At 56.8% G+C, this 23,807-nt stretch overlaps 1 protein-coding gene across 1 annotated transcript; it reads left to right on the top strand.

Annotated features, from left to right (window-relative positions):
• The first annotated feature begins 6,956 nt into the window (after positions 1–6,956).
• SHISA7 (shisa family member 7) lies at positions 6,957–15,866 on the top strand. Its single transcript, XM_030298292.1, is given in 5 exon segments — positions 6,957–7,636; positions 8,876–9,030; positions 11,099–11,248; positions 13,763–14,361; positions 14,363–15,866. Coding segments are annotated over 5 exon segments (1,629 nt in total). The 3' UTR covers positions 14,408–15,866.
• Positions 15,867–23,807: the final 7,941 nt, after the last annotated feature.

The raw sequence follows: 23,807 nt of genomic DNA, 5'->3' as shown, positions 1-23,807 counted from the left end.
TGCCTCCCCGGCCGGCCCCCCACGCCGCCGCCCGCCGCCGCCCCCGACTCCCCAAGGGTCCCGACTCCGTGAAAGTGAGGTGAGCGCGACCGCACCCCGGTGCGGAGGGGGAAACTGAGGCACGGGGACGGGGAGGAAGGAAGAGGCAGGTACGCGGGTGAGTGGATGAATGGCTGGGAAGGACAGACCGCTTCCTCTGAGTGCTTCCTGCTCCCCTAAGACGCAGGAGTCTGGGGATCCACATGGGGGCTCCCAGAATTCTGCAGCCCCCGTGGAGATCTGGGAGTCGGGACTCCGCGGAGCCCCCAGTCAAGGCCCCCCTGTCAAGGCTCCCCAACCCCTTGAGATTCTCAGCCCTTGGCCCCCAGCCCCCACCTCCAACCTCGGGGACCTAAGAAGGCAACCTCTGAATCCCCCAGAGACCCAGGAGTCGGAGCCCTCACCAGCCCGCCCCCACCGGGGAATCAGAGTCCGCCCCCACCCCCCCCCCCGCCAATCCTGGAATCCCAGACCCCTCCCAGAAGGCCCCGTCCGCGGAACCCGGCGTCAGAGCGCCCAGCACCCCCTCTCCCCGGGGACCGAGGAGTCCCCTCCTCCCCGCTCCTCCAGGCGCCCCCGGCCCCCGCCTTCCGGATCCAGGTGTCCCCCCTCCTCACCCCCCAGCCTGATGCCTCGCGTCTCGGAGGCCGCGCTCGCGTCGCCATGGCAACAGGAGTCTATTTTGCGCTGGGAACACACAGCTCCCGCTGCAGCGCCCCCCCACCCCGCCCCTCCAACCTGGGCCTGAGTGAGAGTAGGGGGACCGGCGAGAGAGACCGGGGACCGGGGTGGGGTGAGGGTAGGGGACACAGAGACACCCAGAGGGACAGAGATCTGTAGAAAGCAAACCTGGGAAAGAGACATAGAGACAGAGACAGAGTCAGAGAGGCAGAGAGACATGGGGATGGGGGGGGGGGGGACACAGAGACAGGCCGGAGAGAGACAGAGACGATGGGACAAGGGGAAGAAGGGAAGTGTTGGCACACAGAAAACAGACTCCGAGAACGGGACACCGCCGGGAGGGGGGGGGGGGCGGGAAAAGAACGTGTGACAGAGACTCGGGACACAGAGAAGCGATGAGACCTGGAGAGAGAGACACAGGCTAAGAGGACCATGGCCCAGGGCAGATCCGGCTGGAGAGGAGAGGCCGCCGGCGGGCCGGTGGGAGGCGGGGTCCGGGAGAAGGGTGGACAGCGGAGATACCCGGAGTCAGAGAGGTGCCAGAGACAGGAAGGTGTAGGGACGGGCCGGCCGCCGGGAGCGTGCCCAGGGAGGGTCCTTGTCTCTGAGTCCTCTCCGCCTGGGCGCCCAGGACTGCGATCCCCGCCCCCCATCCGGACCCCTCCCCTTCCCCCTCCGCTCTGCTCCCCCAGCCCGAGCACCTGGACTTGAACCCACACCCTCTCCCCTCGCCTGCTTTCCACATCCCTACCCCAGATGGACCCCTCACCTCAATCCCAGATATTCCTAGGGGAATATCATGCCCCCCCGGACCCTGCGTGCCCCCAGCGTCTCTCTCTCTCTCTCTCTCTCCATACCCGCCGTGCATCCTCAGCGCCCCTCCACCACCACCTCCAAACCCCTCTCCGCCCCGAGTTCACCAGCTCAGGGCTTCTGACTTCCTGGGTCTCACCCTTCTGTGGGCTTCTATTCTCTCTCTCTCTCTCTCTCTCTCGGTTTGTTGATCTCAGAACCCCACTTCTCTGAGTCTTTGCCCCTCCTGTGAGTATCTGTCTTCCCCCTCACTGCACCCCCACTCTGGGTCTCTGTCCTCCCGGGGTCTCCCCCTGCTCTCACATCTCTGTGTCCTCCCTGGGTCTTTCTCCTCCTCTCTCTGAGTCTCCCCCCAAACCCCCAAGTCTCTCTCCTTGTCCTGCTCCATCTCTCTCTGCTGCCACACATCTCAGAAGGCGACTCACCTGGCCCCCACCCCAGCTGGCAGAATCTGGAGAGGGTACAGGAGCAGGGTGTGGAGTGTGGGGCACAGTGCTGCGAGGGTCCCAGGAGCCTCCTCTGGAAACCCTCCTCAAGTTGGCTCCCCAGATCTCTGTCTGTATGTCTCTCGGGTCCTAGGCGGGGGGGGGGGGGGGGGGGGGCTGGGGAAGGGACACAGCCAGACCTCTGGCCCTGAGCCGCTGAGCATGCATGGGGCAGAGAGGGAGGAGACTGGGGTGCAGGGAGGGAAGAGATTGGGGTGAGGGCCCCTTTTCTCTTCAGCTGTGGGGGGAGGAAAGTGCCTGTGTGTGTAAGGGGTGCGAGAAGGGCGGGGGGGGCGGGGGGGGGAGTTGTCACGTGCCTGCTTCCAGACTCCACCGCTGGGTGAGGGTGTGTTTGCTCATGTGTGTGTGTGTGTGTGTGTGTATACCCACGAGGTTGCATGACTGTGGGCTGTGATGTGTATGGTCGTGTGTCCATGTAGAGCTGGTTTGGGCAGGTCTCTGGCTGTATTGGGAGCTATGTGTGGTCCCAGGGTGTCACAACTGAGATTGTGTCCTGTGGGTGGAACGGTTGTGTGTCCTCACGGAGCTGTGTATCTGTGTATCTGTGTGTTGGGAGGAGGCCTACAGGTGTGCCGCCAGGATGACATTGGGTGTCCTTGTGCGTTGTGTCTGGCACATGGCGTGGGTGTCCCGTGTTCTCCGTCATTGCGTGCATATCCTGTTGTGTGTGTGTGTGTGTGTATGTGTGTTGTGTAAGGGAAGAATCAGTCCTCCTGTATCCTTGTGTCTGGACAGGCCACTGTGTCCCTAGGTGTGTGTCCACTTTCCTTCCGGAGGCATAAGGCAGGGTACGAGGTTATGGGTCCCTCCACTAACAGAGGTGGTGTGTGTGTGTGTGTGTGTGTGTGTCTGGGTGCATTGCTGGGTTTGAGGGATGTATGCTGTGGTCCCCCTCCCCCACTCCCCAGAGTTGTCAATGGCCTGGAGTTGTGTCTCCCTGGGTATGTGCATGTGTAAGCAGTTGGAGGAGATAATGGGACTCTGTTAGCAGAGGGAAGAGTTGTGTCCGTGGAGCTCAGCCGGAAGCTTGGCACAGAATGGGGACTGAGAGAGCAAACCGCTAGCCCATTTGGTGCCTTTATGCAAATGAGACAAAGGTACCCCCTGGTCCAATGCAGCTCCCCTGCGGCTACGGTTTGGCAGGCAGATGGCACCCTCGTGTGAGTTCTAAAGGGTGCACCTTCCCCCAGATGGATGCAGCCCCATCAGCACGCCTTAAGGAGGAGAGCCTGGCTGGATTCCAGCCTCGCAACCAGAGCTCCTTGTGCAGTGCACAACCTGCCCAACCGTATGTGGCAGCCCTCAATGAATGAAGAAATCCACATCGCTGCATGCATGTGGATTCACTGATGAAAGAGGTGTGTCTGGATGCATGTCAACCCCCGTTTGTCTGCATGGAATAAAGGGACCCATGCCCTACAGGTGGCAGTGCCCTGAGCCCTGAGTTCAAAGCCTAGCTCCGATGCTTGGGCACTGTAAAGCTTAGGCAAATGATAGTCCCTCTTGGAACCTCAGTGTTTTTGTCTGAAGTGGGGGAGGGGGAGAGAGAGAGAGAAGACCCACCTCTCATACATCTTTCAACATTCATCCATGCCATAGTGCTGTGGACACAACCATGAACAAGAAAGACCAAAAAAAAGTCTGCCTTCATGCAGTGCGTAGTCTAGTGGGCCACTGCACGTATAATGCGGCAGGTAGAGATGGCACCCATAACTAGACAGAAAGCAGGTGCAGGGACCAGAGTGGCTGGAGGTGCTAGTTTAGACAGGGCAGGGAGGGACACTGAGAAGACACGTGAAGGGCGCCTGAAGGAAGGAAGGGGGTGGGTCAGACCGATATCTGCAACAAGGCGGGGGGGAGGGTTCCAGGCCAGAGGAACAACAAATGCACAGGCAGGAAGAAGGGACCCTCTTGGACACGGGACCTGGAAAAGCATGAAGGGACAGGGACAGGGAGAAGGGTTTGCATTTTATTTTGGGTGTGACAGGAAGCCATTGGGCGGTTTCGACAGGGCAACGCTTGATGTCATCTGACCTATGCTGGTGGGTTTTTCGCTTCTTAAAATTGTGGCAAGATACACATAACGTAAAGTTTACTGTTTTAACCATTAAAAAAAGTGTTTATGTGTTTATTTTGAGAGAGAGAGAGAGAGAGAGAGACCGTGCATGAGCAAGGGAGGGGCAGAGAGAGACAGAATCCCAAGCAGGCTCCGAGCTGTCAGTGCAGAGCCCCACTCGGGGCTCGATCTCATGAACCACGAGATCATGACCTGAGCCGAAATCAAGAGTCGGACTGAGCCACCCAGGCGCCCGATAGTCTTTAAACTATTTTTAAGTGTACCGTTCAATGATACTTAGGACACCGGTAATGTGCCACCATTGCCACCAATTCAGAACATTTCTATCACCCCAAAGCAGCCACTCCCCATTCTTCCACTCTCCCCCAGCCCCAGGCAACCGCTAACCAGATTTCCTGGCTTTATCGATCTGACTCCTGTGGACGTTTCGTATAAGAGCAATCATACCGCATATGACTGTTTGTGTCTGGTTTCTTTCATGTGCTGTTTTTCGGGTTCACCCGCGATGTAACGTATCAGTGCCCCGTTCCTCACTAAGGCGGAATAATATTTCGTTGTCCGCATAGACCGCGTAGATCTGTTCCTCTGTTGGTGAACGTCCGGGTGGTCTCCGCTTTGGGGGTGTTATGAATAGCGCTGCTATGAACACTCGCGCGTTAAGTTTTCGTGTGAGCGTACGTTTTCGGTTCTTTGGGCAGATGCATAGGCGTGGAATTGCCAGGTCGTGTGATAACTGCTTAACTTTCGAGGAGCCACCAAACAGCTTTGCACGGTGTGAGCTAAGCCACTTCTAAGATGCCTATTAAGCAGGGAGTGGGATATTCTAGCCCAGATTCAAGGGAGGGGCCAGGGCTGGAGCTAAAAGGGAAGTTGAGGCCCCTTGCAGGAGCAGGGCAAGCTGACTGAGGCGTGGGGAGCCTCGGCTCCCATGACCCTCTCCCCAGCCCAGCCCCTACTACTTTTGGTGATAATGGTGTGGTCCCCAAACACACACACCCCCAGTGAAAAGGAGCAGATAAAACTGATACCTAATGATGCTCATTCAACTCGTCCTATCCACCCTCCCATCCTCTTTTTTTTTTTAATTTATTTTTTAATGGTTATTTATTTTTGAGAGCGAGAGAGACAGAGCACGAACAGGGGAGGGGCAGAGAGAGAGGGAGACACAGAATGTGAGGCAGGCTCCAGGCCCTGAGCCGTCAGCACACAGCCCGACACAGAGCTTGAACCCACGGACCGTGAGATCGTGACCTGAGCCGAAGTCGGACGCTCAACCGACTGAGCCACCCAGGTGCTCCTACCCTCCCATCCTCTCATGCTGCTTTCATTTGGTCATGACTTCCTGCAAAATTTCTTCATATTTGTCCTTAACAGTTTTCAACAAGCGTCACCCTGGTGAATGTCCGTGCGCCCAGCCCCCTCCCGCCCCTGGAACATAAGCCCCGTGAAGGCGGGAACGCTGTGGCTTAGTCACCGCTGCACCCCCAGGGCTCAGGACACACCGTGGAAGCATCCGTCCTGCCGTCCTGCTGCCTAGAAACGGCCCCAACTGGCCCCTCACTCTGCCGTCTCCTCCCTGGCCCTGTTCCCGGCCACCCCCTGAACTAGCGGCTGCAGCGTGCACAGTGCGCGGCACTGCAACAGACCAGGGCGTTCTGAGCTCCTTACAAAGATCCACCCGGCTCATCCTTCTAACCACCCCCTGATAACCATCCTTACCCCGATTTCACGCATGGGGAGACTGAGGCACATGATCAACTCTGCCACCCTGCGTCGCCTGCTGTCCTGAGACGCTTCAGACCTACGACTGTGTGTGTGCTCGAGAGACAGAGGGAGAGGGTGGAGGAGGGAGGGAGCGAGAGAGAAGCTGGAGGCCCCTGAATTACCAGACCTAAATAAAGGAGAGAGAGGGGCCTTTGGGGGCGACCGAGGACCAGCCGGGTCTGAGCCAGCGCTCCTCAACAGGGGCAGCTGTGACCCCAGGGGACCGCTTGGCACTGCCTGGAGGCATCTTATGTCCTCACCATGCGGAGAATGCGAACTCTCCTGGCACCCAGTGGCACACAGGTTGGGCCCAACGTGAGCGGTGTCAGGCTGAGAAGTCCTGACCACCTGGGTCCACCTGCCTGCTCTGTAAACTCAAGTTCTCAATTCCAATCTCTCTCTCTCTCTCTCTCTCTCTCCCCACCCACACCTCTTCCTCTCACCTTCCCCATCTCCCCCCCACTCCTCCCATCCCGCCCACCCCACATCTGTGTCCATTGCCTCCCCCATCCGCACTGACCCACCACAACCTCCTCCCCCGCTCTCCACGCCCCCATATCCCCCCCCCCCCCCGCCCTCTTACGCTCCCCCTGCCGTCGCTCGCTCGCTCCTCTCCCCGGTTTCTTCTCCCCACATCACGTCTTTCCTCTGGTTTTTGCCCATCCTTTACTTCTGTGCGCCCGTCTGACATCTCCGCGGACCTTCCCAATCCCCCCCACCCCCCCACCCCCCACCCCCCCATCGCTCGCTTTGACCCTACCGGCGTCTGCCCATTATCACGGCCATTCTCCTGCGGCGCGTCCGGGGCGTATTTCCGTTCCGCCCCCCCCCCCAAACACCCCCGCGTCCACTGCCCTGGGGGGCTGCTAACTCGGCGCGCGGGCATCTCCCTCTCCACGCACCCTTTCTGTCCCCTGCGGCATAATTCTCGCCATTCTTCTGCCTTCCTCCTCGCGTCCGGCCACCCACCCCCACATGTCTGCACCTCTGGCCATCTCTCTCTCGCCCCCCCCCCCCCGCTGCAGCCTCGGTTCTCCCCCCGGCCTGGCAGCCCGGTCCGACCTCCTGCGCGCCCCATGCCGTCCCTCCTGCTGCTCGGGACCCTCCTGCTCCTGGCCTCGACCGCCCGCCAGGCCGGGGCGCGCCCGTCCAACACCACAAGCGCCGAGCCCCCGGGCCCGCTGCCCGCCCTGCTGGCGCACCTGCGGCGCCTGACCGGGGCGCTGACGGGCGGCGGGGGCGCTGCGGGCTCGGGCGCCAACGGCACCAGGACCAGCACGGCGAGCGGGACCGGCGCGGCGGCGCGGGCGCCCCCTCCGGCCGAGCTCTGCCACGGCTACTACGATGTCATGGGACAGTACGACGCCACCTTCAACTGCAGCACCGGCTCCTACCGCTTCTGCTGCGGCACCTGCCATTACCGCTTCTGCTGCGAGCACCGCCACATGCGCCTGGCACAGGCGTCCTGCTCCAACTACGACACGCCGCGCTGGGCCACCACGCCGCCGCCGCTGGCCGGGGGCGTCGGGGGTGCCGGGGGTGCGGGCGGGGGGCCCGGGCCCGGCCAGGCCGGGTGGCTGGAAGGGGGCCGGGCGGGGGGCGCAGGGGGGCGCGGGGGCGAGGGCCCCGGGGGCAGCACGGCCTACGTGGTGTGCGGGGTCATCAGCTTCGCCCTGGCCGTGGGCGTCGGCGCCAAAGTGGCCTTCAGCAAGGCGTCCCGTGCGCCCAGGGCGCACCGGGAGATCAACGTGCCCAGGTGTGTGAGCGCTGGGACCCTAGGGCAGGGCGCCTGGGGGCGGGGCCTGGGCTATCAGGGGTGGAGCCATCTGGAGAGGGCAGGGCTACAGGGAACCAGGCTTGCTCAGAGATGCGGGAGGCAGCCACCGCGAGCGCGGGAGCAGACACCCAGGGAGACCGAAGGGGTCCCAGGAATAGGGGCGACAGAACCGGCCCGGCTGCTGAGTGACGGGAGAGGCTCAGGCCTTTATCCATCCAACAAAGTATTTGTTGGGCACCGTCTGTGTGTGGGTCAGAAGCTGGGCATACAGCTGTGGACCAAACCAGGTCCCTGCCCTGCTGGGTGAACTGGCTTTCAATCCCAGGTCAGACTGTAATGAGGATTAACTGAGTTGATTCATGTCAAGTCTGGGCGCATAGTAAGCCCTCCGTAAACGCTGGCTGCCGTTATCATTAAATGTGAGTGGTGGGGAGGGTAAGCAAGTCAAACGGGTATTTGTGGGAAGGGTATTCCAGGCTGAGGGAACAGCACGTATAAACGTCCTGATAGAACTTGCGGGACAGCGACGGAGCCTCTGAGCCTGCGGAGCAGTGGGCGGAAGCAGGTTTATTCTAAGAGTGATTGGGGGGGGGGGTGTCTGGAGGGCGAGGAGCTCAGGCACGAAGCCATCTGATGGTTCCAGAGGAGTCTTTGGGGACAGCAGGGGACCAGGGTGGAAGCGGGAGGCCCCTTAGGACACTAGCAATGAGCCAGCAATGAGAGGAGGCACTGGGGGCAGCACAGGCGGCAAGTGGTCCGCTAGGGATTTACTTTGGAAGTCCAAGATGGCTGAGGGGCATGAAAAGAAAGAGAAGCTCCAGGAGCCAGGGGCGAGTCTCAGGGTTTCGGTCCGCACACCTGGACGGAAGAGGCACACTTTACCGCCAAGGGAAGGCTGTTAAAGGAACAGGAGGGAGGCCCCAGGTTCAGGGTGGGGTGGGGGCCCAGGGAGGACGGTGTGGGAAGGACCACAGAAGGGGCTGGGTCCCAACGAATCGGGGAAGGGGCGCTTCAAGCAAGAAATGTGGTCGGAGGAACCTTGGGGCGGGCGGTGCTCAGATGGACATTAGCGATGGGCGTGGCCAAAGACGAGGAGCTCCGCCGAGCTGACCGACTCCCCCAAAGGGGAGAGCAGGGAGGGAAAAGAAGGCTGGGGCCTCCCTCTCCCTGCCCCCACCCCCGTCCCCAGGCCGCTGACCGGCTCTCTGCCACCTTTAGGGCTCTGGTGGACATTCTGAGGCATCAGGCTGGGCCTGGGACCCGCCCGGACCGGGCACGAAGCAGCTCCTTGACCCCGGGGGTCGGGGGCCCCGACAGCATGCCCCCGAGGACGCCCAAGACCCTCTACAACACCGTGAAGCCCTCCAATCTCGGTGAGTGGGACCTGGGAGCCGGGAATGCCGCTGCGGCCTCGGACCACGCCCATCTGCCCTGTAGCCCCGCCCTCCCCGGGTAGCCCCACCCCCGGCGCCCAGGCCCCGCCCGCGCCCCCAGCCCACCCTCCAGCCTCTTCCTGCTCTGAACCCGACCAGTTCCCGGCAAGGCTGGAGGGACCCTGCTGTGAATCAGGACCCCTCCTTGCCCTCCCGTGAACCCCCTGGGTGGGTGCCACGGACGCCACGGTGATTTCAATGTAGACATTCTCGGCCCCTGCACCTGAGAAAGCCAGTGTCAGAGCTCCTAACAGCCACACACACACAAGAAAGCACCTAACTATTGAATTAGAATGTCCTGAACACTGCCTGGGTTTGAACCCTGGCTCTGCCGCTGGCTACCTGGGACACACGATTTCACCTTTCTGGGCCTCACTTCCCCCGGCCATAAAACAAGCAGCGTCGCGGCGCTCACCGCATAGGGTTACTGCAAAGCTCAAATGAACTAACGACGGAAGGCTTAGAGCAGTGCCTCGCACAGAAAGAAGGTCCATATAAATATGAGCTGTTCTCGTATTTTATGATGAGTTCACCAGGGAGAAGTCCAGGGAGCTGTAACAGGTTAAAAAGAGTCTCGTCTGGTTTGAGGAGGAGGAGGAGGAGGAGGAAGACTTCCCCCAGGATACCGTTTGAGCAGTGGCCTGGAGGGTGAGGGGCCTACCTGGGCCGGGCAAGGTCTGAGCCTCTGAAGCATAGTCTGTGAGGCCAGGGAGAGGGTGGGCAGACACCTCAGGAAGGACCTGAGCACCGGGCTGAGCTGAGGAGCTCTGTCTTTGTCCTGATGGCAATGGGAGCCATGGAGGACTTTAGAACAGGGGAGCAACAAAGTCAGAAGTGAGTGGAAGAATTTTTCGGGAACTCATGTGAAGGGGGAGAGATGAGAGGAAGAAGGTGCAGGAGGAGGCTGGGTAGTAATGCAGGCTATACAGGACAAGGCCTGAGCTGGGGTCAGAAATGTAGGGGAAGGGATGGGTTTGAATCGTAATATAAGGAAGAGACATTTGAGGTGGATCTTGAGGGATGAGTAGTTCTTCAGGCAAAGAAGGGGAGGAAGGAATTCAAGTCAGAGAGAACAGCGTAATAGCATCTGCAAAGGCCCTGTGGCAGGACTGAGCTAGGCTCATTCAGGCAAGGCATCAGCTAGGGCCGAGTAAGCCTCAAACACCATTCCCGGCTTAGATTTTGTCCTGTGGATGACAGTCAGCCGCGAGAAGAGACTCCAGCAGCACAGGGGCAGGGGCAGGTGTGGGTGTCGGCAGTACTACCAAGGCGGGGAGGGGGGGGGTGCTGATCTGGAAGATGGGCTGGCCAAATGGCCAGGAAGCCGATTTGATGATCCAGAAGGGTGAGGAAGGTCAGAGCAGAGATTCAGGAGATAGGAGGGATCAGAGCTGGGAACCCAGAGGACATGAGTGGAAATCCTCCCGTGAGACCAGGACAGCAGTGCCAGCTGGGAGTGGGTGATGGCAGTGACACCACTTCCCTTCTTGGTCCCCACAGATAATCTGCACCACAACTACCTGCACCTCAACGTCAACAGCCCCAAGCACCATGCCGCCACGATGGGTAGGGACTGGGGCTGGGTTGGGGGGAGGACAGAGGCTCCTTTCCTTCCCTGCCTGTATTAAGCCTGAGCTGGGTGCCCAGGATAGAGCAGGCGTGAGATCCTGTGAGCCCTGACCTCCCAGTCCAGCCAGGTGACCGAGCTAGCCTCAGTTTCCCAGTCTCATCTCTCTCCTGCCTGGGTTTGTGGGGAAATGTGTGGAGTGGACGGCCCCTCCAGCCTCCGGCCAGGCACACAGCAGGTGCTGAGCACGTGCCAGTTACCTCTCTTCCTGTGACATGACCTGCTTCCCCAGCATTGAGCCTGTCTCCTGAGGTCGGGGGAGCAAGTATCCCTGAGGGGCCAGCATCCCTGGTTTCCACTCCCTAAGGGGCTGGGGGCTGGAACTGCTGGGCCTGAGGGAGGAGGGGCTGGACTGACCCCTGCCATGCCCCTCTGCCCCAGACTGGCGTGCCGCTCCGCCACCCAGCCCCTCCTTGCACTACTCCACGCTGTCCTGCTCTCGGTCCTTCCACAACCTCTCACATCTGCCCCCGTCCTACGAGGCCGCTGTGAAATCTGAACTCAACCGCTACTCCTCCCTCAAGAGACTGGGTGAGTCCCAGGAAGGGGAGGGGAAGGTGATGGGGTGGGGCCAGGACCTGGGTTTAGGAGTGTGGACAGTGGCCCCATAGGCCTCTGAAAGTGCTTTTTAAAAATGCATATCCGTGCCCCCCTAAGATCTATTGTATTCATTAGGACTTGTATTTACAATTAACAGAAATACAACTTAAGCCAAAAACAAAAGGCGAAAGTCTATGAACCATGAGCTTCAGGTATGGCTGGATCCAGGGGTCCAAAAGCTATCTCCAGGATTCTACATCTCTTCTTTATCTTCAGACAGATTCTTGTTTAGTGGTAGCAAAGACTGACCTGAGAAATTTCAAGATGCTATTCTGCCAGCAGAAAAGGGTCTTTCCCAATGATCCCAGCATTCCCAGGCCTAGATCCCACTGGTCCAAATTGGGTCACACGCTCATCCCTGGACCAATCACTGTGATTCTGGACATTTCTGGGTCAGTGGCAAGAGCCTTCAAACATTTCATTATTTTTTTTTTAATTTTTTTAACGTTTATTCATTTTTGAGAGACAGAGCACAAGCAGGGGAGGGGCAGAGAGAGGCAGAGGCACAGACTCCAAAGCGGGCTCCAGGCTCCGAGCTATCAACACAGAGCCTGACACGGGGCCTGAACCCATGACCCATGAGATCATGACCTGAACCAAAGTTAGACGTTCAACTGACTGAGTCACCCAAGCGCCCCACATTTTATTATTTTTTAAGTTTATTTATTTTTGAGAAAGAGAGTGGGGGACGGGCAGAGAGGGAGAGACAGAATCCCAAGCAGGCTCCGCACTGTTAGTGCAGAGCCCAATGTGGGCTCAAACCCACAAACCACGAGATCATGATGCCAGCCGATATTAAGAGTCAGACGCTTAATTGACTGAGTCACTCAAGCACCCTAAGCCTTCAAACATTTTAAACTGAGAGCCAGGGGCGCCCGAGTGCCTCACTTGGTTAAGCATCTGACTTCAGCTCAGGTCATGATCTCACGGTTCCTGAGTTCAAGCCCTGAGTCTGGCTTTTGGATCCTCTGTCTCCCTCTCTCTCTGGCCCTCCACCACCCCCTCAAAAATAGACATTAAAAAAAAAAAAAGATTTAAACTGAGAGCCACATTAAGAAATGCTTTTTATATCATGACCCCTGAGACACATATAATATGTATAATTTTTAGTTACAGCAAAACTTTGAAACTTGTTATGGACATTTTCAAACATGCCCAGCATTAGAAGAGATTGTAAAACGAATCCCCATGTTCCCATCGCTCAACTCAACAATGAGCAACATTTTGTTAATCTAGACTCCCTTCAGCCCACTTTTAGCGGATTATTTTATTTATTTTATTTTATTTTATTTTTTTATTAAAATTTTTTTTTTCAACGTTTATTTATTTTTGGGACAGAGAGAGACAGAGCATGAACGGGGGAGGGGCAGAGAGAGAGGGAGACACAGAATCGGAAACAGGCTCCAGGCTCCGAGCCATCAGCCCAGAGCCCGACGCGGGGCTCGAACCCCCGGACCGCGAGATCGTGACCTGGCTGAAGTCGGACGCTTAACCGACTGCGCCACCCAGGCGCCCCTAGCGGATTATTTTAAAACAAACCCCAGGTACTGTCACTGCATCCATCAATATTTCAATAACACAAACGTAACTGAAATAAAAATTTGAGGAACTGATTGCTTACCCTTATTCCCCTAGTATACCGATGCCTCTTTTTAAATAACTTTTTTAAATGTTTATTTATTTTTTTAAAGTAATCTCCATACCCAGTGTGGGGCTCCAATGCACAACCCTGAGACCAAGTGTCGGATGTTTCACTGACTGAGCCAGCCAGGCGTCCCTGGGTGGATGCTTTCTGAAAATTTTCTATTCTAGTTAATTTTAAAATGCCATTCAGCCTCTACAAAACTGACTTCATAACCCACGAATAGGTCACATCTCCAAATTTGGGGAGGGGGGTGCGGGGGGAAGGAAATTCCCCCCCATCTACTGGCCCACCATCTGTGTGGGGCCTAGGAATGTGCGTTTGGTCACACACCTAGCCTGATGGTTTTTGGCCGACTAAAATTTGAGACTCACTTGGGCGCCTGGGTGGCTTAGTCGGTTGCGCGCCGACTTCGACTCAGGTCACGATCTCGCGGTCCGTGAGTTCGAGCCCCGCGTCGGGCTCTGTGCTGACAGCTCAGCGCCTGGAGCCTGCTTCAGATTCTGTGTCTCCCTTTCTGCCCCTCTCCAGCTTGCACTCTGTCTCTCTCTCTCTCTTTCAGAAACGAATAAATGTTAAAAAAAAAAAAAAATTTTATTAAAAAAAATTTTTTTTATTTAAATAAGATCCCCCCACCTATGTCACCTATGTCACCTACCTGTGCCCAGGCTAATAATGACCAGGGCATTCTGGTGATCCCTGGGGTCCTCATGGGTGTGGGATGTACGGAAGCCAGGGCGGCGGGGGCACGTTCTGGACTGGTTGGGGACTTACCTGTATGGCCCTTCCCCCTCTTCCCCCAGCCGAGAAGGATCTGGATGAGGCCTACCTGAAGCGCCGGCACCTGGGGGAGATGCCCCGCGGGACGCTGCCCCTGCACACTCTTCGGCGACCTGGCACGGGGGGCGGCTACCGCATGGATGCCTGGGGCGGCCCCGAGGAGCTGGGCCTGGCGCCCGCGCCCAACCCGCGGCGCGTCATGTCCCAGGAGCACCTGCTGGGCGACGCGGGCCGCGCGCGCTACGAATTCACCCTGCCGCGCGCGCGCCTGGTGTCGCAGGAGCACCTGCTCCTCTCGTCGCCCGAGGCCCTGCGCCAGAGCCGGGAGCACCTGCTGTCGCCCCCGCGCAGCCCCGCGCTGCCCCCCGAGCCCGCCGCCCGCGCGGGTCTGGCCGCGTCCCATTCCAACTTGCTGCTGGGACCCGGGGGGCCCCCCACGCCGCTGCACGGGCTGCCCCCGCCGCCCGGCCTGCACCCGCACCACCACCACGGTCTGCACGGCTCGCCGCAGCCCGCCTGGCTGTCGGACGCCGGCGGGGGAGGCGGCACGCTGGCGCGCAGGCCGCCCTTCCAGCGCCAGGGCACGCTGGAGCAGTTGCAGTTCATCCCCGGCCACCACCTGTCCGCAGCACCTGCGCACCGCCAGCAAGAACGAGGTGACCGTCTGAGGCCAGGCCCGGGGGCTTGGGGGCCGCGGCCTCGCGGGGGCCCCCATCCCAGCCCGGATCCCTCAACACACTCCAGGGGCCTGGGACCCAGGATCAGCCTGTGGCCAGGGGGCTGCCTCCGGGGACACTGCTTTGGAGACAAAACCTCCTTCTGGGATGTCACGGTAGATAAGATCCCTCCTCCTATGTCACCGTTTGAGGCAAGGCCTCTTCCCATGACGTTATCACAGAGGAAGAGCCCTGCCTGTGAGCTCATCACTAGTGAAAATGTCTGTGTTCTGTGATGTCATCACAGGGACAAAACCTCCTCCCACCAATCCGTCACAGAAGAATAGGCCCGCTCCTGAAGTCAACACTAGCGGCCATGTCTATGTTCCATGAAGTCATCACAGACTTTCTTCCTGGGAGGTCACAGCAGAGGCAATGCCTTACCCTATGACATCATCCCTAGAGACAAAGATTCCTTCCTGCGAATGTCATTGCAGAGACAAGTCTCACCCTTATGGTGTCATCTCCGGCACCAAAAGGCCTCTTCTGACATCATCGCCAGGAAAATATTTTCTTCCGGAGAAGATGCCTCTGTCTATGATGTTGTCGCTACAGACAAAGCCATCTTCCTGGGACACATCGCAAGCAAAATGCCTTGCCAACTGTGTCCTCGCTATCCATGGGACTGTCCACGACACTGTCACAGGGACTCTGCCTCCTTCCTGTGATGCCATCTCCAGAGAAGGTGCCTTGCCCTATGACATTATCAGAGGGACCGTGCCTCTTCCCGTGATGTCATCACCAGAGGTGACAACCTGCCCCTGGGGCACTCCAGGATGAGGCCCCTTCTGTGGTATCACCACTGGACTCTGCCTGCTCGGAGGTGATGCGGTAAGACACCTGCACTGCTCCTGTCCTATCATGAGAAGGCAGGGCACGCCCAGAATCCATGACGACCCCCCAGGGTCACCAGAGAAAGGGCCCTGAGCTGAGACATCTGAGGGATGTTGCTGCTGCGGAGGCAACCCCACCCGGAGAGAATGGTCTGACTGTAGGTCGTTGGCAGCAGGCCCCCGCTGAGGTTCCGTCCCGGGATTGTGATGACATCACCACAGACACTGCCTGCTCTGGAGGGCCATCATTTGCGATGGTGTCACCGGAGTTTCCGCCTTGTCCTGCCATGACTTCACTTGGTCGCTCCTGTCCCTGACAGCAAGGACATGCCCTGCAGGACTTCCACCAGACTCTCCCTCTAAAGGGTGGCTGGGCCTCAGACCCCACCCCTGTGCAGTGATGTCACCTCCTGTGTGACTCCTCAAGGACAGGACTCCCAAGGAGGCCACTCTGGCCCACCAGCCTCCCAGAGTCGTGGGACTCGCAGTGGCCCAAAAGCTGGCCTCGCTTCTTTCTGCCATAACGAGAGACATCACTGCCTCTGTCAACAAACTCCTGGATTTCTGTTGGGGGTGAGGTGGGATGGGGTTGGTTGGGGTGTGCCCGCTATTGGTTTGGCTGATGATATCATCGGTGCCATAAGACTTCCACCACTCATGATGGCATTGTACCTGGGGTCAAATGCTAACCATGTCTGATGATGACATCATTTCCCAGGATTCCCTATGACCTACGGTGTCCATCTCCCAGGATCTACCACAACCATTGTATCATCTCCTAGGACCCATCATGACACATTATGTCATTACCTTCCAGAATCCTCAATGGCTGATGGTAGCATCCTCTACCAGGATCCACGAGCACTGATGATGCCACCATTTCCCATAGTCCCCGATAATTGTGGTGTCATCACTTCCTAGGACCCATGAAAGCCAACGCTATCATCACCTCCCAGGACCCATTTCAACCATGGGGTTATCACCTCCTAGGATCCATGAGCGCTAATGGGGTCATGACCCCCCAGGATCCACTCCCACCATGATGTCATCACCCCCCAGGATCCATTTCAACCGTGATGTCATTACCTCCCCGGACCGCCTCCAACCATGGTGTCATCACCTCCCAGGATCCATGAGAGCTAATGGGGTCATGACCCCCCAGGACCCACTCCCACCGTGGTGTCATCACCTCCCAGGACCCACCGTGACCATAGCATTATCATCTCCTAGGATCCATGACACCCAAATACGTCATCATCTTCCAGGATCCATCATCTTGAGGGCCAAGTACTACAACGGCTGCATTTCAGTTGTTTTCTGGGGTCCCATGGCACCTATAATCGCTCCCGTAAGGGGAACTAGCACAATAACACACCATTTTCCTACTCCCTCAAAAATGGAATAAGGTGAGGACCCCTCTGATGACATCATCCTTAGTCTGCCCCTTTTTAATGATGTCACTGCCTCTCCCCTGACTTAAGCTGATGCCTGCATCGACCCCACCACAGACCTGGTCTTGGCCAGACCCCATCACCCCCCTGGTGAGGGCATCCAGGCCCCTCCTGATAACTCACAGCCCTTCACCCAACCATCTCATCGGTGACAGGGTCAACACAGATACCTTTTACCACCACCAGAGAGTGTGTATGTGTGGGGGGCTTTACAGGTCTCAGGTGATATCACTGCCCCTGTTACCTGGACCCCTATCCAAAACAGCACTCCATTGGCTTGGGCCAGACTTGACCCCATGGGCTGGGTGGGCAGCTGTGGCCTCTCTGGGGCCTTCAATCATGTCTTCTGCTGGTCTGATCGTGGAGCAGGCCCATCCTGAGGGTCACAGCCACTGCCAGTGCCACGGTGGGGTGGTGATCTGCATCATCTCAAGACGACGGAGAGGTAGTGTTCTCCCCCTCCCTCCCCCTCACACACCAGGGAGCCTCCAGGGGTTTTGGGGATTCCTCAACACCCAACGCACAATCTGCCCCAATTCCCTTTGTATATAGCCATGTTGCGGGGGGACGGCCATTCCCCCACTTTTAAAGGGCTACATACCCCCTCCCCAGCCCCCAAGGCAAGGCGAGGGGGCCTCTTCTCCCTTCTCTGGGCCGTCCCTCTCCCTCTTGTCTCCCCCCCCCCCCCCCCCCCCAATACTGGCACCTCAGCTCATCCCTTTCCCGTCAGGAGCCTGGGGCAGAGAACTGGCCCTCAGCTCCCACCACACCGGGGGAACTGGGGAGCCAACCCCATCTACCTGGGCCCCAGTGCCAGTTTTTTGACTCCATGCTTATGGCTGCTCCTCTGGGTTCCTCCAATCCCTCCCAGGGCCTCGCTGCGCCCAGTGCCCCTCAGGCAGACTGTGACTTCCCAAGAAAGGAGCCAGCTTGGGCACCTGCCCCCCTTGCAGACCCTCTGCTCACCTTCCCCACTGAGCACCCAGCTTTCTCCAGCCCCCAGAATTTGGGGGTTTGGGATCTTTCAGCTTTTGTACACGCCCCCACACACCTCAACTTGCTCTCTCCTGGCCTGGATTCCAGGAATCTCATTCCGCCTTCCCCGCACTCACTCTGCCACAGGCCGCCTGACCTCGGGGCCTTGACCTCTTATCTCAAATAAGCCATAGTGGGGAGAGGTCTCAAGGGGGTGAGGAAGCAGCCCTGTCCGGCCCGATCACCCTCGACGCTTCCGGAGCCGGGACCTCGCCATCTGAGTCTTCCGCCCCTGCTAAATGCGCATGCGCGCACACTCACACATTTCCCCCACCCCCCACTTCTGGTGGAGGGGGCAAGGGGAGGGGTGCAGAGAGAAGACAAACAATTCTGGACCAGACAGTGCTGGACACCTTTTTATCCCTGCCCCTCCCGGGCTCTACACCAGACCCCCCCTCCCCCCCAGTTCCTTGGTGAGGACAGCGGTGGAGTGGTAACTTGGTATTTTTTGGAATAAACAGATGTTTCCTGAGCCCCAGTCTCAAGGTTTACTGTCGAGAAGAAATGGGTTTCCACCTCTGCGTTTGTGTCATTGGCCGAGGCGGGGGTGGGCATCTAAGAGTCCATACCGGTGGTCAGGGCTGCCCCCCCCCCCCCCAGTCTGTCACCAAGCAAGGAGCTGGGTGTGGGAGGGACCGGTACAGCACCTTGAAAAGTCCTCGGTTTCTTCCAAAGAAAGCCCCTTCCCTCTGTGCATTTAAGCGTGTGTTTGCACCTCCTTCTACCTGAGGCCTTTGGCTGAGTCTGGCCGAAGCGGGGTGCTCTGTGCTGTTGGTTTGCTGGGGCCGCTGAACCGAGCAGCTCACGCAACAGAGATGTGCCACCTCCTGGTTCTACAGGCTGCAGGTCTGCGAGCAAAGGGTCTCCGTGTTGGTTCCTTCTGAGGCAGAGCAGAACTGGTGCTGTGCTGCTCTCCTAGCTTTTGGTGGCTTGCTGGCAACAGCTGGCACTCTACACACACATCATCTTCCCTCTGTACTTTTCTATCTCTGGGTACAAACTTCCCCATTTTCTTTTTTTTTTTTTTAATTTTTTTTTTTCAACGTTATTTATTTTTGGGACAGAGAGAGACAGAGCATGAACGGGGGAGGGGCAGAGAGAGGGAGACACAGAATCGGAAACAGGCTCCAGGCTCTGAGCCATCAGCCCAGAGCCCGACGCGGGGCTCGAACTCACGGACCGCGAGATCGTGACCTGGCTGAAGTCGGACGCTTAACCGACTGCGCCACCCAGGCGCCCCATACTTCCCCATTTTCTAAGGACAACCATTATGTTGGAGTAGGGCCCATCCTCAGTGACTTCTAAACCCGATCATCTGTCAAGACCCTACTCCCAAAGAGGTCACCTTCACTGGTCCTGGAGATTAGGAAGGACTTCAATGTCTCATTCTGGGGGGAGGGGGAGACACAGTTCAAGCCATAACAGGGGGTGTTACATGGCACGGTTCATTCAATTACCAGTTTTTGTGATAACAAGGAAGATTTTTCCCCCAGTGCATTAAAATATTTGCATAATGAGGACGAGAGCTGACAGTAAGCCACACTGGGGAGAGTAGGTGCCTCCAAGGCTTTATGAACTTTAGGACACCTGTCCCCTAAGGGCACCAAAGTGTTTGTTCATGAATCATAGACTTCCATCTTACATTGAAGGGCTCATTTGCACATCCCTCTGGGGTGGATTGTGTGTTCAGTTCATTCCAGTATTGATTTTATCTCGAAGATAACCCTTCCTGGGAAGCCTAATTTCATCTCGAAGATAACACACTTCCTGGAAGTGTGTGACACTGTGATCTCGGGGTTGTGAGTTTGAGCCCCATGTTGGGTGCAGAGATTACTTAAAAATAAAATCCTTTATTAAAAAGGAAAAAGAAAATCCCTGCCTCTCTGGTGCATTTGTTTCCCAAATTTAAAATTTTTTTTTAACGTTTATTTATTTTTGAGACAGAGAGAGACAGAGCATGAACGGGGAGGGTCAGAGAGAGGGAGACACAGAATCTGAAACAGGCTCCAGGCTCTGAGCTGTCAGCGCAGAGCCCGACGCGGGGCCCAAACTCACAAACCGGGAGATCATGACCTGAGCCAAAGTCAGACACTTAAACAACTGAGCCACCCAGGAGCCCGTTTCCCAAATTTTAGATTTTACTTGATTAGTCAGGGTTCTCCAGAAAACGGGAGCCAATAAGACTGTGTGTGTGTGTGTGTGTGTGTATTCATTTTAAGGAACTGCTTCCTGTGATTGTGGGGTTGGCAAATCCAAAGTCTGTGAGGCAGGTCAAAAGCTGGAAATTCAGGCAGGCTTTCCATGTTACAGCCTTGACACAAAATTCTTCTTCTCTGAGATACTTTATCTTTGGTCTTATGGCCTTCAACTGATTGGGTGAGGCCCACCCATGTGATCTTGAAGTCAACGGATAGTAGACATTAATCACATCTACAAATACCTCACAGCAACATCTGGACTCGGGTTTGACCCAACAAATGGGAATGGTAGGCTGGCAACGTGGACATGAAATCTAACCATCGCACTGTCCTTGTGGGGAAGTGGTCACTCCTAGCTTGCTGGAGGGACAGTGTGATCTGCTTTGGAGAAAGCCTCATCCCCTTCCGTGTGGTCAACTGTTCAGCACTGGCCAGAGCTCACCTAGTCAGGTTTATTTGTTTGGCTGTAGATTAGTGGGGCAGGAGGGACGCGTGCAGTGCACTCGAATCTTGGTGTTATGCTCCCTCGTTAAATGTGTCACCTGGTGAGCGCAAGGGTTGTCTGCATGTTCTTAGAAATCACCTCTTCTCATTGGCGTCTTTGTCTGCAGATAACTGGAGGGGGTGGGGGAGAGGTGACCATGCAGCGCATCTAAGTATGGGTTCCCTGAGCACGTGACAATTCTCCCCGTAGGGACACAGAAGGACAGTACTCCCCTGTCCCCTTGAGATCAGATGTTCCCACGTGATGTGCTTGAAGTAGGAACAGAGGTAGGTAGGAGCTTCTGATAGCCCATGTGCAGACAGATCCCCACACTCTTCCCTTCCCCACTGGCAACGTTTCAGGTGATGCCTGCTCTGTGGGCCTGCATCCAAGACAGATCAGCCAGGGCCCCAAATAGGGACTTCAGCCAAGCCTCGATGGACATGCGGTGTGAGTGGGAAATCAACCCTGTTCCCCTTAACAATGGGGGTTTGGGGGCTACTTGTTACTGCAGCACAGTGTAGTCCATTCTGGCTGTTACAGGTTGCCTGTGGCAGGGGAGGGGGGGGATGGGTGCCTAGAGGCTTTTCGACATATACTCTTTTGTGCTTCTGAATTTTTGTGTCAGTGGGGAGCCCGAGGCAGGGCTCGAACTCACAAACCGTGAGATCATGACCGGAGCTGAAATCGAGTTGGACGCTCGACCGACGGAGCCGGCCAGATGCCCTTAAAATCAAATCTAAATTTAAATGTAAACAGTGCCAGCTTTGACTGGCATTCCCCTCGCTGAGCGTGTGCCCAGGAGGGACTGCAAGATGGGAGGTCCCAGTCTCACTCCTCGCCCTGCAGAGTGACCACACTGAGTTGCAAGGCCAGGGCTTAAAGGCACGTACTTTTCATTGGACATGGCCTCCATGTGTCAGTCCAGTTGCCTTCTTCACTTGTGTTCCACCCAGAAAAGAACAATCTGATCCACACACACCGTGCTTTGGATGGGCAAGTCAAGGCTATGGTCTGACGTGAGCATTTCTGCCTTCGTAGCCTACACTTGCTCAGTCTGCAACTCCGCTGTGTCAATAAATACAGCTCCCACGAGACTATTCTTAACCCGTTTGACAGGGAGGGCCTGCGAGCTCCTGAAATCTACACCAGACGCTGTGTCCATGTGCCTTCCCCTCTGCCGCCTTTAACTTCGGGGTTTTGAAATGATTTCAAACTTGCTCAACAGCTACCAGAATAAGTCAGAGAACACTTGTACACCCTTCGCCAATTCACCAGTTGTTACGTCGCAACACACTGCTTCGGGATTCTCTTTCCATATAAACACCTTTTTTTTCTTCTCCAGAGGTACGTGAGGGTGAGTTGCGCACGTCATACCCTTTTGTCGCGAAGGGGGCATTTCTGGAGAACAAGGACGTTCTCTTCCACATCCACAGCACAGGGACCGAAACCAAGCACTTCACGCTGATGAAGCCCATGTTCCGGTTTCACCGACTGTCCCAACCCTGCTTTGGAGCAATTTCTTTCCAGTCCCTGCTGTCTGGGGACGAGCTATTGCATGTGATTGTCATGTCTCTTGAGGCTCCTCTAGTTTGATCAGTCCCTCTGTCTTTTTACCGCCATTGATGCTTTTCAGGAGTCCAGGACGGCTCTTTTGCCAGGATGTCCCTGCACCCAGTCCAAGGTCTCCTCATGAACAGGTCCAGGCTGTGCCCGTCGGCAGGAGATTCAGCAGTGACACTGACTCTTGGCACATCACCATGGGGACAGCCTGTGCTGCCACAGCTGGGACTGCTGCTGTTAGCTTGGACCACTTGGCCGGGGCACCGAGGAGGGGCCGTTTCCCCCTCGGTAAACAGGAAGTACCCTGCCTGAGGGCCCTCGGACTTGTTCCCCCCTCAAACTGTACCTGCTGCTTCAAGCCTCCCTGGGTGATTCTCTTGCCTAGAATCTGGGTGGATTCTTACTGTGGTGTCTGCCGAATGATAATTTTCTAATTTCGCCATTCCTCTGGCATTTATCACTTAGCATTTGCACACGAATCATTCCAGGGGAACAGGATTCAGTACCCCCGTCAGACTCTGTGAGACACCACTGATTGCCACAATAAATTCACAGGACTCTCAATGGCACATGGAGTGACAGACTCCCGTCCCCTACCCACACAACGTTTGGGTTCTTCCCCTTTTCCATTACTGTAAACAACGCTTGGAGGAACATCTTTCACAAACCGCTTGGTGCGTTCGATTCTCGTTTCCTAGGATGAGCTCCCAGGAGACGAATGTCTGAGTTGCACGGTGGTGTGTTTTACACATTTGCTACTCAAATGCCACGCTGCAGCCTCAGAAGTCCTGCCGGGTCCGTGGATGTGAGAACATCTCTCTGCCTCCGTCCTCACCGGCACTGATCATTACCCTGCTTGGTCTGGGTGTGCGGCAGAGGTACTGGTTTTACAGCCAGTAAAGGAAGGCCCTGGTGCACGAAAGTGTGTTTTCAGCCAACGCGACGTCTGCACTGCTTTCTAGGGTTTCTAGCGCCTGGAACAGCCGGCGGAAGAAGCGGTTCATTACCAGCGTGTCCATCACCTGATCCATTTCGGGGCATCCTTCCAATCACTGAAGGTCCCTCCCACCCAGGAGAGCTCGAACTCTGCTCTTGGGACACAAGGGCACTCGGTGTCGTTAATCACCTACTGAGTCACCGCAGACGGCCAAGTGCTTAGAGGTTTGAAGCCCCCCAGGGGCAGAGGACCTGCTGACCACCACAGACGGTGGCCTCAGAAATGAAGATGGGGGTATTTACACATGGAAAATGCTCAGCCACACCGGGAGGAAAGGAGACGGGGCTGAAGGGGAAAGCACCGTGGTCTGCCCGCGATCGATCATGCATTTTGAAGATCGCCGATATCCAGGCTCATTCCTGCATCAGGACATCGACGTCGGCTGCACCCCTGCCCGGAACGGCTTTCTCCACGTTTCCACAAAACTTGCTCCCTCACCGCCATTAAGCCTGTACTCAAATGCCTCCTTCTCAAGAAAGTCCACCGTGGCCACCCTGCTAAAATACCCTCCCACGGCATTCCCAATACTCCTTACCCTGCTCTGATTTCTCAGTAATTAGTATCATTTCACACCACCAACCTTCCTTACGTACTAGCCCGAGACTTTCCCAGTTTTGGCACCAAAAGTCCTGTGTCTCGCACAAACCAGGACAGCTGAGCACCTGGGTTTTGTGCTTGGTGTTTACTATCTATCTCCCCCTACAACGAAGCCCCGGGAAGGCAGGGTTTTGTCTCCTGTCCTGCTCTTGGATCTGTCCCAAGCACCTAGAACAGCGATGGCAAACGGATGG

The sequence above is a fragment of the Lynx canadensis genome, chromosome E2 (genome assembly GCF_007474595.2).
Source record: "Lynx canadensis isolate LIC74 chromosome E2, mLynCan4.pri.v2, whole genome shotgun sequence".
In the NCBI taxonomy this organism is placed as follows: domain Eukaryota; kingdom Metazoa; phylum Chordata; class Mammalia; order Carnivora; family Felidae; genus Lynx; species Lynx canadensis.
Note: the sequence above shows the minus strand (reverse complement) of the source record. Positions and strands in the feature narration are given on the sequence as shown.